Source organism: Choloepus didactylus, chromosome 6, assembly GCF_015220235.1.
Source record: "Choloepus didactylus isolate mChoDid1 chromosome 6, mChoDid1.pri, whole genome shotgun sequence".
Classification (NCBI taxonomy): domain Eukaryota; kingdom Metazoa; phylum Chordata; class Mammalia; order Pilosa; family Megalonychidae; genus Choloepus; species Choloepus didactylus.
Window position 1 is genome coordinate 72,680,584 of NC_051312.1, and position 16,972 is coordinate 72,697,555.

A 16,972-nucleotide genomic window follows, 5' to 3' on the forward strand; every position below is an offset into this window, starting at 1 on the left:
CGGCCCTCCGCGCCTGCCACCCTTGGCGGTTGAAGCCGTCGTCGTGCGGGCCCTGGGCGGCCACCCATGGAGAAGGCCGGGCGGAGCGGCGACGGCGCCCCCCGGGGGCCCGTACTGCACATCGTGGTGGTCGGCTTTCACCACAAGAAGGGCTGCCAGGTTGAATTTTCTTACCCGCCCCTGATTCCAGGAGATGGACATGACAGCCACACTTTACCTGAAGAATGGAAATATTTGCCCTTCCTTGCCTTACCAGATGGGGCTCATAACTACCAGGAAGATACTGTATTTTTTCACTTGCCACCCAGAAATGGAAATGGAACCACAGTATATGGTATCTCTTGCTATCGGCAAATTGAAGCCAAGGCACTAAAAGTAAGGCAAGCAGATGTCACCAGAGAAACTGTTCAGAAAAGCGTCTGTGTTCTAAGCAAGCTGTTTTACTCTCATTTGCAAACTCTCCCTGAGACTTTGGAAGAGGAAGAAGTAGAAGGTTGTTGGGAAGGAGGTTGACAATTTATCCCAATGAGATATATAATGTATTTCACTTACCCATTTTGTTTTGTTCCCAAAACTTTCGATAAATATTTTACTAAAATTCAAGATAACATAATTATTCAGACTTTATTAATACAGAAATTCATGTTCAAACTTGGTTAACTTAGTGACATAAATTGAAATGTAAGAATTTCTGGTGAGACTTCTGTATAATTCATTGCAATGAGAAAATTTTAGCCTTGCTTTTTTTTTCAAATTTCTCACCTCTTAATTCAAAGCAAAATAACATGTACTCTTGTAGTGCCATTTTTAGGACTATCCAGTGAGACAGTTGCAGTGTCTGGTATGTGAAGGCTTTTTATGGAAGTTTCTTAAATATAAAAGCAATAGATTCAAATGGTGAAAAGAGCTATCATAAGCTAAATAATTACAAAACCAGTGTCCAGAAGTACTTGTTTTTGAGCATTTTGTGTTTTTCTCAATTCACCTTGATCTAGTAAACAATTGATTCTTAAACTAAACATGTTAGGGTGTTCCTGACATTTTTGCCCCCCCCCCCCCCCCATCATGATCCATTCATTGTGCTGCTTCATCTTAAATGTCAGGTAGACAGGTGTTTGCATGTATGCCTCTGGGGCTCAGTTCTCTCTAATTTATCTGTGCTTTTAGAGGTTCTCTTTTTGGTTTTATGATTATAGAAATGCTTTTAATTCTTTGGGTCACACACTTAAGTTGTTTTTCAAAACAGCCAACTGCTTTGGTAGGGAAAAGCTATTTAAAAGTTAATCCCAGGAATTAATATTAAATGCCAGTATGACACCCACCACATCCCCTTCCTACTCCTACCACATCCCCTCCAGCCTTGTTTTTTAAAAACTTAAAATGTTTGAGGAAAGGAAATGATGTAGTGAAGTTGTACACAATTGTACACAATACTTAAAATTGTGTTTCTTTTGTGTACAAGTTAATCAGATACAAATGTATAATCATCTTAACTTTTTATTTTTAAAATGAAAATATATAACACTTTGTTTTTCATAGCTTTTTTCATTAAATTATTTATGATGTTTCAGGTTTATTACTAATGGAATAATAACACCTTTATCGGTAACATCAAATTCCTAATTCTACATGTAAAACACAGTCTCCCAAATCCCCTTTTTGGGGAGAAGTCCAAATCTGTTTCATACTAATTATCTTAGATCTGTATGAATACTGTATGTTAACATTTCTGCAGTTAAGCTAAAGCAGGGGTTAACCTGGAATCCATAGAAATCAGTTACTGGGCTTCAGGGGGTTCATGATCTCCCTGAAATTTTTGCTGTTTAAGGGAGGGATTGTGTCCATAGTTCACCTGATTTTAGAGTAGTCTGAGACCTAAAATAAGAAGTACCACCCTAGAGGTTTAATACCAAAGATTTCTGTGAAGTTACTTGGCAGTTAGTTAAAAAACTAACATTTATATTAAGTGAAATTTTACATGTGTATTTGTTCCATATCAAGGGTTAGTCTGAGTACCATGATTTAAAAAAAAAAAAAGCAAACAGAAAACTGAAATTTATTAAAGAATGATTCCAGATGAGATTTATTTTCTTATCCCTTAGACTTTACCAAGTTTACTTAAGTTTTCTTAAAAGTACATCTTCTTGGAGAACAACTTCTTGACCAAAAGGGGGAAATGAAATACGCTTCAGTGGCAGAGAGATTCCAAAAGAAGCCGAGAGGTCACTCTATGGGCACTCTTACGCACAATATAGACAACACTTTTTAGGTTCTAATGAATTGGGGTAGCTGGTGGTGGATACCTGAAACTAGCAAACTACAACCCAGAACCCATGAGTCTTGAAGACGATTGTATAAAAATGTAGCTTATGAGGGGTGACAGTGGGATTGGGAAAGCCATAAGGACCACACTCCCCTTTGTCTAGTTTATGGATGGATGAGTAGAAAAATGGGGTAAGGAAAAAAACAAACAAAGGCACCTAATGTTCTTTTTTACTTTAATTGCTCTTTTTCACTTTAATTATTATTCTTGTTATTTTTGTGTGTGTGGTAATGAAGGTGTCAGGGATTGATTTTGGTGATGAATATACAACTATGTAATGGTACTGTGAACAATCGAATGTACAATTTGTTTTGTATGACTGCGTGGTATGTGAATATATCTCAATAAAATGAATATAAAAATAAAAAATTAAAATTAAAAGAAATAAAGACCTGCAGTAAAGGTAATCATTTGGGTAACTGTAAATGCCAGTGTTATTGTATTGTATTATTTGGTATGTAACTCCACTTCTTACTTCCTAGGTGCTAAAATGCAAATGCATAAAAAGCAATGACAAACCTAGATTTTTTTGACATACAATGTACAAAGATATAAGTGGTAACAAGTCCAAAAAGGGGGGGGGGGGGTGAGGTATAGGATCAGTATATGGGCATGCTATTGCAGTTAAGTTGGTATCAAACCAAGTACAATTATTATATATTTAGGATGTTAAATGTAAACCCCATAGTAACCAGAAGGAAAACAGATGAAAAACATATCCAGACAGAAGTGAGAAGGCACTAAATATGGTAAATAAATACATAAGCAAATAAATATATAAGTTGGCTTTAACAGCAGTATGGGACAAAAAAGGTAAAGGACTTACAAAGGCTAAATAGCAAAATGGCAGGAGGAAGTCCTGTGTTATCAGTAGTGACTTTAAATGTAAGTGGATTAAACAGTGGAAAGGCAGAGACTGGTAGAATGGATAAAAAAGCATGACCCAATTACATGCCCTCTGCAAGAGACCCAGCTTAAAGTCAAAGATACAAGTAGGTTGATGGTGAAAGGATGGAAAAAAATATACCACACAAGTATTAACCAAAAGAGAGCTAGGGTGGCTCTACTAATACCAGATAAAATAAACTTTAAGTAAAAACAGCTACAGGGGACAGAGAAGTCATTATATACTGAAAAATGGGACAATTCGACAGGAAGATGTGACAATTATACATATATATGTACCTAATATCAGAGCCCCAAAATATATGAAACAAATACAGATTTGAAGGTAGGAATTGACAGTTCTATATTAAAACTAGGAGACTTTAACAGACCTCTCTCAATAATGGATAGAACATCGAGTTAGGAGATCAATAAGGAAATACAGGACCTAAATGATACACTAAACTAACTAGCCCTAACAAACATATATAGAAACCTGAACCAATGAAAACAGAATACACATTCTTCTCAAGTGCACATGGATCATTCTCTTAGGCTAGACCATAGGTTGAGTCACAAAACAAGTCTCAATAAATTAAAAACCACTGAGATCATACAATGTATATTCTCTGAACACAATGGAATGAAGCTAGAAATCAATAACAGAGGGAGAAATGGAAAAATCACAAACATGTGGAAATTAAGCAACATAATCTTAAACAGCCAATAGATTAAAGAGGAAATAAGAAGTGAAATTAGGAAACGAGGTGAATGAAAATGAAAATACAACAAACCAAAACTTATGGAATGCAGCAAAGGCAGTGCTGAGAGGGAAATTTAGAGCTCTAAATACTTACATTAAAAAAGAAGAAAGCCTTCAAATCAGACATAATATCAAAAATTGGAAGAACTAGAAAAAGAAGAACAAACTAAACTCAAAGTGAGAAGGAAGGAAATAACAAAGATCAGAGAGGAGATAAATGAAATAGAGAACAAAAAAACAATAGAGAGAATCAGCAAAAACAAAAGTTGGTTCTTTGAAAAAATCAATATAATCAACAAACCTTTAGCTAGACTGACAAACAAAAAATGAAAGAGGATACAAATAATAAAAATCAGAAATGACAAAAGGGATATTATTGAATCCGCTGAAATAAAAGGACTATAAGAGGAGACTATGACAACTGTATGCCAGTAAATTAGATAACCTAGATGAAATGGACCAATTCTTGGAAACACACAAAATACCTACTTTAGCTCAAGAAGAAACAGAAGATATCAGCAAACCAATTACTAGTGAAGAGATTGAATCAAGTAATCAAAAACCTCCCAAAAAAGAAAAGCCCAGGACCAGATGGCTTCACAGGGAAATTCTACCAAGCATCCCAAGAAGATTTAACTCCAATTCTGCTCAAACTCTTCCAAAAAATTGAAGACAAGGCAACACTTCCAAACTCATTCCATGAGGCCAACATCACCCTCAACTGAAGTCAGATATAGATACCACAAGAAACGAAAACTACAGACCAATATTTCTTATGAATATAAGTGCAAAAACCTTAACAAAATACTAACAAACTAAATCCAACATCACATTAAAAGACTTATACATTATGATCAAGTGGGATTTATCTCTCATATTAAAGGATGGTTAAGCATGAGAAAATTAATTAATACAACATTAACAGAATGAAGGAAAAAAAACATACCATGTCAATTGATGCAGAAAAGGCATCTGATAAAATACAGCACCCCTTCTTGATAAAAACACTTAGAACACTAGGAATAGAAGGAAAATTCCTCAACATAATTAAGGGCATATATGAAAAGCCCACAGCTAACATCTTACCTAATAGTTAAAGATTGAAAGCTTTCCCTCTGAGATCAGAAACAAGACAAAAATGCCCAATGTCACCACTGTTATTCAACATTCTATTGGAAGTCCCTGTCAGAGCAATTAAGCAAGAAAAAGAAATAAAAGGCATCCAAATTGGAAAGGAAGAAGTAAAACTTTCCCTATGTGCAGATGATATGATCCTATATACAGAAAACCCTGAAAAATACACAACAAAGCTCTTAGAGCTAGTAAGTGAATTCAGCAGTGTAGCAGGGTACAGGATCAATATCCACAAATCAGTAGAGTTTCTATACACAAACAATGAACAACTGGAAGAAGAAATCAAGAAAAAAATTCCATTTACAATAACAACTAAAAGAATCAGATATCTATGAATAAATCTAACCAAGATGTAAAGGACTGATATCCAGAATATATAAAGAAATCATTCAGCTTAACAACAAAAAGACAACCAATTTAAAAATGGGCAAAATATGTTTAGGAGAAGCTAAATGTACAAATAATTGTGCCTAAGAGTCACCCCCAGAGAACCTCTTCTGTGCTCAGATGTGGCCTGTCTCTCTAAGCCAACTTGGCAGGTGGACTTGCTGCCCTCCCTCCTATGTGGGACATGACTCTCAGGGGTGTAAATCTCCCTGGCAATGTGGGACATGACTCTGAAGGATGAGTCTGGACCTGGCATCATGGGATTGAGAAAACCTTCTTGACCAAAAGGGGGAAGAGAAATGAAACAGTTTCAGTGGTTGAGAGATTTCAAATGGAGTCAAGGGGTCATTCTGGAGGTTATTCTTCTATGTTATAAACATATCCCTTTTTAGTTGTTAGTGTATTAGAATAGCTAGAAGGAAATATCTTAAACTGTTGGACTGCAACCCAGTAGCCTTGTCTCTTGAAGACAAGCGTATAACAATATAGCTTACATGGTATGGCCGTGTGATTGTAGAAAACCTTGTGGCTCACACTCCCCTTATCCAGTATATGGACAGATAAGTAGAAAAATGGGGACAAAAAAGTAAATGAATCATAGGGGGGAATGGGTTGTTTTGTGTGTTCTTTTTTACTTTTATTTTTATTCTGATTTTTATTTTTATTATTTTTTTGAGTAATGAAAATGTTCAAATATTGACTGTGGTGACGAATGCACAACTATATGATGATGCTGTGAACAAATGATTGTACACTTTGGATGACTGTATGGTATGTGACCATATTTCAATAAAATTGCAAGGAAAAAAATGGGCAAAAGATGTGAAACAGACATCTATCTAAAAAGTATACAAATGGCCAAAAAGCACTTGAAAAGATGCTCAACATTATGAGCCATCAGGGAAATGCAAATCAGAACCACAATGGGAAACTATTTCACACTCATTAGAATGAATAGCTGCTATTAAGAAAATGGAAAACAACAATGTTGGAGAGGATGCAGAGAAACAGGAACACTCATTCACTGCTGGTGGCAATGAAACATGGTGTAGCCGCTGTGGAAGACAGTTTGGCAGTTCCTCAGAAAGCTAAGTGTAGAACTACTATACAACTTGAAAATCCCACTATTAGGTATATACCCAAAAGAACTGAAAGCAGGGACTCAAACAGATATTGCCCACTGATGTTCACAGCGGCATTATTCACAATTGCCAAAAGATGGAAGCAATACAAGGGTCTATCAACTGAAGAATGGATAAATAGAATGTGGTATATACATACAATGGAATATTATTCAGCTGTAAAAAGGAATGAAGTCCTGATACATGCAACAACATGGATGAATCCTGAAGACATCATGTTGCGTGAAATAAACCAGGCACAAAAGGACAAATATTGTATGATCTCACCAATTTGAAACAATTAGAATAAGCAAACTCATAGAGTTAATACAGGTTACCAGGAGACAGGGTGGGGATAGGGAATGGGAAGTTAAGGCTTAAAATGTAGAGTTTCTATTTGGATTGATGTTTTGGTAATGGATACTTGTGATGGCAGTACAACACTGTGAACTCAATCAACAGCAACTGATATATGTATTATATAACTGATATATGTTATGTATCTAGATATTATTAAAAGAGGAAACGTTAGATTGTATGTATGATAAAAGAATAAAATTTTTAAAAACATCCATGGAACTACACTACATAAACATTTAGCCCTAAATTAAACTATGGACTTTAGTTACGGGTACAATTATAAAAATATGCTATCATCGATTATAATAAATGTTCAATACCAACTGCAGGGTGTTGGTGGTGGGGTGGTATATGGGAGTACTGTATTTCTTGCATGAGTGTTCTGTAAACCCACAACTTCTCTAATTAAAAAAAAAGAAAAGAATACATCCTCAAACCGGAATGTTGAAATTAAAAACCTGAGTGTTACAAATAATACCATCAAGAAATTGAAAAGACAACCCACAGAATGGAAGAAAATATTTGCAAATCATATATCTGATAAAGAACTTGTATTCACAATATATAAAGAACTCTGACAACTCAACAACAAAAAGACATATAACCTAATTTAAAGATGGGCAAAAGATATGAATAGACATTTCCCCAAAGAAGGTATATAAAAGGCCAATAAGCACATGATAAGATTCTCATCATTGGCTATCAGGGAAACACAAATCAACACTATCTCACAAAAAAAACCACTAGGATGGCTATAATCAAAAAGACAGATAATAACAACTGTTAGGTAGGGTACAGAGAAATTAGAACCCTCACTTATTGCTGATGGGAATGTAAATCAGCGCAGCCACTTTGAAAAACAGCTCCGCAGTTCCTCAAAACGTTGAACACAGAGTTACCATATGACCCAGCAAGCCTATTCCTAGGCATATACATACCCAAGAGAAATGAAAACATATCTACACAAAAACTTGCACGTGAATCTTCCTAACAGCATTATTCATAATAGTCAAAAGTGGAATAGGGAGTGACAGCTGATAAGGACAGGGTTTCTTTTGAGGGAGATGAAAATGTTCTAAAATTGGATTGTGGTGATGACTGCACAATCCTGTGAATATACTAAAAAACATGGAATCATTTATTTGAAATGGATGAATTGTATGGTATGTAAATTATATTTCAATAAAGCTGTTTCAAAAAAAAAAAAGAGCGAGCATACATCCACAGACCACCTCTCCCCACTGTCCAAAGAGCCCAGTTTAGGAAACACCCTTAGCATGACAGCATGACACACAAGGCCCTCTGGCCTCACTTCATACCTCTGTTCTATATATGCTCTATGCTGTAGTCACATGGAACTACCCCAAATTCTGTTCTCTAAGTAAGTCACACTTCTTCACAACACTGTGCCTTTATCAGTGACATTTCCCCTGCTAGAAATATTCTTCCCTCTACTCAGTATACTTCAGGACTCAGTCGATTAGTCAAATTCCCCTGCAAAGCATTCCCTGAATGCTTCCCTATTCTTGCAGAGATGGCTGCTCCCTTCTCTGCTCTCACAGCACCTTGTTATACAATGGTAGACAATTTACAGCAATTACATGAGCAATATCTCTCTTCCCATTTAGACTGCCCTTGACTATACCTTGTCTCTCTATATATCTCTGATGCCTGGCAGGGGAGCACAGAAAAGATGCTCAAAAGCTGTTTGTGGAATATATGAATGTAGGGACACTAAGGTAAAACGTTTTTAAGTTGCTCAATTCTTTTCCACCATGCCAAATGAAAGGAAGAAGAGATGAGGTAAAAAGGTTTCTGCAAGAGGCAAGAGTCGAAAGGAGATGAACTGAGACCAACACCAGACTTACCTGTGTGTATCCGCACATGGTTTTTGTAATTGGTTGCACTGGCAAATGCCCTCCCACATCCTGGTTCTGTGCAGTAATAAGGTCTTTCTCCTGTATGTGTCCTAATATGTACTTTTCTGATATTTGATGTTGTAAAGGACCGACCACAGCCTTCGAAGGGACATTTAAAGGGCCTTTCTCCTGAAAACACAAAGGGGAATAAATTAAACAGTACAAAAATATATAGAAAAACTGAAAACTGAATTGTCTTATACTTCAATTCTGCCTAGGATCATGCTCAAGACTCTAGCCTTCCTGTGCTGAGCTTCCCTTTCAGATACCTTTTTTTCCTCCTGTAAACAGCATCCTCCACTCTAAACTTAAAATGACAAAGGAAAACCTGAATGGTAGTCAAAACTCATCAATGATTTAATGAATCTCCAAGTCTGAATTATCCAGATGGGCATAAAAAAATGAGCTGAGGAAAGCAGAGAAAGAAATATAAGAAAGAATTATAAAAAGAAAAATGAAGTGAAGAGAAGGGTTTAAGTTAGAACAATCCTAGAATTCTCCAAAGGCTTACCTCCTACTTTACTTATCTATACCTCAAAGCAAAATAATTTTTTTGTCTCTTTTAAAAAAAAATCTAGTGCCTACAACAAAATAGACATCAAAAATACTCGCTGAATATATTATTATTCTCATAGCCTAAGCTTATGAAAAAGTCTACTCTGCCCATTTTATTCCTTTCCTTCATTTTTGCTTTGCATAACCTCAGAACCCAAAAGGCTGTTAAACTGTCAAGCAAAAAGTAGCTTTTACTTTTGATTCTCATGTGCTCTTTTCTAAAATGGACTCAAATTAAGCAAACAACTTCTTGAGCAGAAAAAAAAAAATCTCTCTCTCTAGATAGAGTGATATAAATATTTATCTATAGGAACAGTTTTAGGTTTGTTATTTTTCTTTTGGTCAAATGAAATAATTATTTCCCTGTTTGTGAAAACCAGTTCACAAGATTTCTGCCCTCAGGAACGAAATAATCAAAAAAGGGGCAGGAATTTCTGATCCTTTCCATAGTGATAGTTTTGTTCAGTATTTCAACCTAAGAGAACAAAGAGTTTACCTTGGGCAAGTCTCTTTTCTCCAGTTACTGATACCCCTGATACTCTCTAAAGTCTTCTCAAAATAAGGAAGCAGCAAGTTGCAACAATTTTCATCATACTATATATAGCACTTCTTTGATTCTGTAGCATTTGCTTTTTTCCTTCACTGAAATCACCTATATTTGTAATAGGAGTCCCAGAAGCTCCTTAGTCATTCAACATTATACCAATGAAAATACTCATGATTTTAGAACTGGTATATGAACATGTGGTTGCTGAATGAGTACCATCAAAGGAATCATAATTCTGATGTTTCTGATAATATTGATGGTACTGGATCATTAGTTTTATATACGTTTTACATTAAAAAATTGGCTTTGTATAGCAAATCCAATAGAATTTGAGGAGTTAGAAATACCTGTCTCTTATAAAAATGGATAAAAGTTAAGTGCATAAATGAAATGGAAACAGAGATCTACAGTTTTGCTCCTGAACATTGTAACTCAAAGCTAATTTGGGAACATAGTTAAACAAAAGGTTAAACTTTAATGGCTAGAAGAATTCTCCATGGAAATTTGCTAAACTATTTTAGAATACTTAGCTGAAGTACAAAAATCACAGCATTTGGGGCAATGCTATCATACCAGGTTTAAAACATCTGTACTAAAACCTCAAACTAAATCATCCTATGCTATATTACTTAACAGGTTATAGTAGTATGGCTTATTGAAAGTTCTGAAATTCTTCCAGCTGTGATCCAAAACAAATAATTACCATTATAATACCAATTTAACAAGTTATCAAGTACCAGGAGGGGTGAGGAGGTAAGAATAAAGTAGCACTTAGGAAAAGGAGAGAAAAATTTAAAGGGGAGTAGAGGTAATCATAAGGAAGTAACAAGTCTTTCTTTCTGTGGGGCTGTTAGGGGTTCAGATGCCTTCTTTAGCAGCAGCATGATGCAGGAGAAGTAATACCAAATAGAAGGAATTTGTTACCTTAGGTTCTGGTCTCAGTTCAGCTCCTAACTGGATGTGCAATCTTAGGTAAATAACACTGCCGCTCAGATAATTCCTGAAAACTGAGAGGGATAGCGGTCGAGAGCTGTTCCTAACTTTTGGGACACGGACCCCTTTGAAAATCTAACAAAGCCATAAGTCCTCATACTGGAAAGAAGCACACAGGCACATACAACAAATTTATCAAATTTCATAATTTTAAATGAAGTCCCTGACACTGACTCCCTGAAACTTTTTTAGCAGGTTAAGAACTCCTGATCTAGATGGAATGTTCAGCTCACCCCAGTACCTGTATGAGTTCTGATATGTTTCTGTAGATCTCCTGAAGTTTTGAAAGATTTAGTACAATTATCTTCTGAACACCTATATGGCTTTTCTCCTGTATGAGTTCTGACGTGACTTTTTAATCCATAACCTTTAAGGAAAATTCAAAAGAAATTTAATTACATAATACCCCTCTCTAAACATGCAAATCGAGAATAAGATACTGAAAAATACAGTGAACACCAAACATATAATTCTGGGCAAACACAACAGAATAACTCTTTAAATGTATGACAAAATGCATGAGCTATGGACATCTTAGTACTTGTCACACTGAAAATCCAATAGTTTCATCTCTGTCTAGAGAGGACTGTGTGTGTGTGTATGTGTGTGTTTTTAAAGTACCCCAATTTTATTAGGTGTTAACAATTCATACCCCAAAAGCTTAAAGAGGAAGTGAGATGTGGAATGAGGAATGGAGTGGAAGTCAGAGGACTGGTAACAGTCCTGGCCCTGCTGGATGTGTCCCATTGCTAAGTCCCAGTTTCCCATGATTCTCTAAGGTCTGTCCTACTGTTAAATTCTGTGTCAGCCTTTAAAGCTCCACTTTTATTTTTCCTGCCAAAAGAAAGCACAGTGTGAAAAGCGTTGAACACAGAAGGCAGAAATAGGTCTGAGGAGAAAAATGAGAACAGAGAGGGAGGGCTAGAGCAAGAGGACAAGAGGCAGTTAAGGTGGAGAACAACAAACTGGTCGTGTGCTCCTTTTCCTGCCTCTGCCCTATCTCCACTCAACTCGTAAGTGGAATCAAGAAACAAAGAGAATTCATGTTTTTACCTGTTGCAAATGCTTTCCCACAGCCAGGATGCTCGCACTGATAAGGCCGGTCCCCTGTATGTGATCTCTCATGGACCTGTTATTAAAACTTAAGTCATGATTCCATTTCCTTCAGACATTCCTCACGCAGATGGTTTTAACATAGACCTATTTTTTTTCCCCACTGCTGAATTATTTTGCTCTTTGTATGCTTTTTTAAAACAAAAGATAACTTTTCTTTTCACAAAAACCACAGCTTGATAATCCTCAATATAGATCTATATGTTATATGTTAAGAAATACCCATTTTAAATAAAGACCAGGAACATTTGAGGTTTGAGTTTCTCTAGAGTGGTCAAAGGTGTTTGTATGAAACACGTAACTTATGATTAACAGTAGCAGGGTATAGGAAGAGGCTACACAATTTGAGGTTAAGAATGTGGAGGTTGCCATTAGAGGGCCCTGGTTCTGAGGCATGACTTCACCAATGACCAGTGGCATGGCCACGGGTACTCACCATTTCAAAGCTTCACAGTCTCTCTGCAAAGTGGGTACATAATAGTATCTACCTTAGAGGGCTCCTGGGAGAAATGAATAATAATGACAATGGCCAACATTTATTAAACCTTTGCCATATACCAGGCCACTCATCAGTACTTCACATGTACAGTATCAATTTCTAATCCTCAAGACAACCCTATGAAGGAGGTACTTTTATTATCCAATTTTATAGATGAGGAAAATGAGGTACCAGAAAGTCAAGAAACCTATCAAAGTCTCCTACTAATTAGTTGGAGATGGACTCTACGGCCACTACTCCAAATATGCTAAAGGCACAGTTCTTGACACATTGTAAATTAGTCAATAAATGTTAGCTATTATTATTATTATTATGAGTTATGGTATGCTGTGTTTAGCTGTAACTGAAATAAAAATACTTGGCCCAAATCTTTGAAAGACAGGACAGACAGACACCAACTTTTGCCAGATTCCAATGTATCACTGTTAAATAGTGATTTCACACACATCTCTCATATAATTATATAAATTTCACATCTGACAAAAATATATTCAAATATATAGACTACCAACCATGTTCCAGGTGGTATGCCACACAGGGATACAGGGATGAAGAAAACATAGTACAAGCCTTCTAAAAGTTGACAGTTTCTAAAGTCTGTATAGGCTTTTGTGTGTGACTGTGTATGAGTGTGAGCAAGCGATTGTATCTTGAAAAGTTGGAGAAAATAGAACACTGAAAATTTTTAGTTATGTAGATTTTGCAGTATTGACTGAATGCCACAAATATGTCATGTTAACATTAAATGGACTAGGTACTGTTATAATTAGATACAGGTCTTCTTTTATATACACCTTAAGATGATGAGCTGTTGTATATAATTTTCCACATCCATCATATTCACATCGAAATGCCTTCTCTCCACTCTGTTGAGACTTAGCAGTTACTCTTGTTGCATGTCCTTGTAATACAATCTAGATGAAACAAAAAGTACTATTTAGAATTATTTGCATAAAATAGATAAAATTACTATTTCAGAATTAAAAAGATAAACCCGTAACGTGGTTTTTCAGACTAGGTCCATCACTTTACTAAGATTCTATCATTTTGAGCCAGTTAGGTTAATTTGATTCCATGGCTGAAATCAGGGGCTCCGGAAGTAGTCAAAGGACATCCAGGACCACTTGCACAGCTCTATTCCCATTCTAGAAAAATCAACTCATGTAGCATCTCCATTGTATACAGGTACTCTTGACATACTCCAGGGATATATTTTAGGACATGCGTTCTAAAAACAATGTCAAAAGCATTTTCCCATTAGGCAAAATCATTTGTTGTTGTTCATCAGCATTTGCCTAATGGTAAAAGAAGGGGTTAGGTCATTTGAGTCACCTGTAGGAGACATTACAATCCACGTGATTCTAGTCTCTGTTGATATTCGTAGATCATTCTTCTGGGACTCAATACCACAAGCATTCAAACAATAGCACTGATTTTAAAGGTTTTTGAAGATGATCACCTATTAAAGAAGACCACCTATTTTAGAAATAAAATACCATGAACACTGAAGTATGACTTTCTACTCTGTGGGCCATGTGGTGACAGTGCTGCAACATCCTGTGTAGACTGTCACAGATGACTCAAAAATGACTGTGCTAGAGTTTTTTTTATATTATAAAAACTTCAAAATAATTAGGCAAAGATCATCTTTACTGAAGAGATACTTACTATGGATACTACAAACTGAAAGATTAATCAGAAAATAAAGGCATAATGAAATTAAGCAGATGACCCTGGTGGTTTCTGTTAAAGAGAAATCTCTTATTTCCACAAGATACCCTGCTATGCTCCCACCACTTGCAGATCAACATAAATTTTTGGGTAAATAAAAATTTCATATATCTATTTTTAATTTTCTGTTGCTTTGTTCCCTCATTCTTAAAGAAATATTATGCTTTACAGAATGATTTCTGGTGTAAGAACTGATAAGCAAAAATTTTCATTTATGTTACTCAACTTTTAGGTTTTGAAATAACGTGTTTCTCTTATATTCAGGTAAACCCAGGTATTTTCAATTTGCACAAAATTATGACTTAATACATTTAATTTATATGACATTCTTATATTAACTAAAATGTTTTAAAAAATCATTCTGCGCTTCTGGAATAAAGCTATTTAAACTCTGGGAATGGGTCAGGTCCTCACCATTCTGGGTCATGATCTACTACAGTGATACACATGTACAAATGGTAATGGGAGAGTGGAGGAGTTACAGAGGCTAGAATGAGGGTGGGGGGCGGGAATTGAGAGGGCCCCAATACTAGATGGTAACAGTATTGAAGATGGCAGTTCAGCAGGCCCAACATGGACACTGATGGCTACACAGAATCTGCTTTAGGCTTTTCCTTCTAATTGTTAAATAACCTAGAAAATAAGCAGATCTCAATATCAGAGCTAAATCACCAGCTATTAATTTAGCCATGCCCATGTACCGAGGTGGTCCGCACCAAGTGTTACAGACCACAAATTTCTTAATAAAAGTACGCCTATGTTGGTAAAACGTTTAAATAAAAAGCCTGCACAATTCCCAATGGGCTTAAGGTAAATGCCTTATAGACTAAGAAGTACCTATGCAAGGAATGACATAATTTCAAATCTTCACCACCTATGAAATCCCATTTGCATATCTCCATGAGGGCTGTTCTCATCATTCCAAACAGAGCAGATTCTTCAATTCCTCAGCATCCCAGTAATATTTTGCTTCTATCATCGGGATGGCACTTGAACCAACTGTCTTACTTTAAAGCTACTTCCTTTTATAATAGTCTAAAACATCCTTCAAGTCAAGGACTATGCCTTATATGCCTTTGTATCCCACAGTGCTAGGCACACACCAAAAATGCCGTAAGATTTATAAAAGGACTCATTCATAGCACTAAAAACATATGAAAAGAAAAGGAAATAAGTCTTTTTAGGGTGTGGAAAAGTTCTAAAATTAAATCGTGGTGATGGTTGCACAATTCCGTGAATATACTAAAAACCAATGAACTTTACATTTTACACTTTAAATGGGTGATTTTTATGGCATGTGAAATATATCTCAAGGAAGCCATAAAAATGGGAATAGAAGATCACTGGAATAAGAAAGTTTCTGTTTATTTTGCAGGAACCAGAAGAGCCTCTATGAATCCTTTAAAAATGAATTATTATTAATTTTTCTGACTATAACAGTAATACATGTACATGGCAAAGAATAAAGAGAAATAAAGTCAGCTGTAATTTCAGGATAGAAATCTACTGTTTACATTTATTGTTGTGTTTCCTAACACGTGAATCTATTCAAAATCTGTAACACAATCTATTGTTAAATCTAATCCACATAGAAAACTATGCTAAAATCTTGGTGTGCTTCCACTCAGTATTTTAAAATGGGCATATATTAATTAATGTGTAGAGTTTTATTTTAGCAGAATTAGAATTAAGCTTTATAAAATCTCCTAAAGGAAGATTTTAATTGAAAATAAGACCCCAAATCAAAACAGTTCCTCTTGCTGTTTCCTCCTCCTCCTCTCTAAGAGCCTTCTGGAAGTAGGTATACTTACCACCTTCCAAGAGCTCACACCTTCAGCTCAGATAGTGGCAGCAAATGATCCTGGAGAGACCCATACCTGGAACTTTTTTGTGCTGTGTTGCTGTCTCCCACACTCTCAATGTACTAAGCTTCAATTCTAGTATGAAATATACATCAAGGGTCTGGCATCTAATTTAAGCCCAAACAGTCAAATAATATTGAATTCCTAAACTATAACAAGTATTGCGATTTTTTTTCAGAAAATGTACTTGTTTCTGCTGCCATTCTTATGTCTACATTGGATTGCTTCAAGAGCTCACAGTGGTATCGTAAGAGTCAGAAACTTCAGTTTGGGGAGAAGTACTGAGGTCTCTAAGGGTGTGCCTGTGGGGCGGTGGGCGGGAAGGAGAAGGGTAGCAACAACATAATTTCTTATTTCTAAGCCAGCTGAACTCACTAGCATTTGGCATGCCTATGAGAATTATTACTAAGAGCTGTTTCCACTAAGGCTCTAATATCCAAAAGAGACCTGGCTTCAAGGCCTCGCAACGCAAAGTACAGCAGGATGAGTACCTGTAGCAACATGCAATTAGCAAAAGGAATCTCTTGAAAAAAACCACTGAAATAGAAATGCCCTACAGCACAAAGTATTTGGAAAACTCTGTAAGAGGCCAAGGGAGACATAGTCAAAAAAGCCAATTTGGCTTTATTTAAATACATAGAATGTCTGGGGGGGGGGGGCGTGTTAAGGTCACTTCATCCCTTATTGGAAACATTTCCTTATAAAGCCTTTTATCTCCTAAGCTCAGCTAACATTTATTTTCTCAATTCTCAAATAATCTGTTTTATTCTACTTGGAATC

At 36.0% G+C, this 16,972-nt stretch overlaps 1 protein-coding gene across 3 annotated transcripts in view; it reads right to left on the reverse strand.

Annotated features, from left to right (window-relative positions):
* The window catches only part of ZNF143 (zinc finger protein 143), an 84,550-nt gene that overhangs the window by 26,242 nt on the left and 41,336 nt on the right, over positions 1–16,972 (reverse strand). For all 3 annotated transcript variants that reach the window (XM_037840008.1, XM_037840007.1, XM_037840006.1), the window contains exons 8-11: positions 13,394–13,513; positions 12,041–12,116; positions 11,229–11,354; positions 8,842–9,021 (exon numbers count right to left, since the gene is read on the reverse strand). In XM_037840008.1, the coding sequence (XP_037695936.1) occupies positions 8,842–9,021; positions 11,229–11,354; positions 12,041–12,116; positions 13,394–13,513 (502 nt within the window). The remainder of the gene's footprint in view (positions 1–8,841; positions 9,022–11,228; positions 11,355–12,040; positions 12,117–13,393; positions 13,514–16,972) is intronic.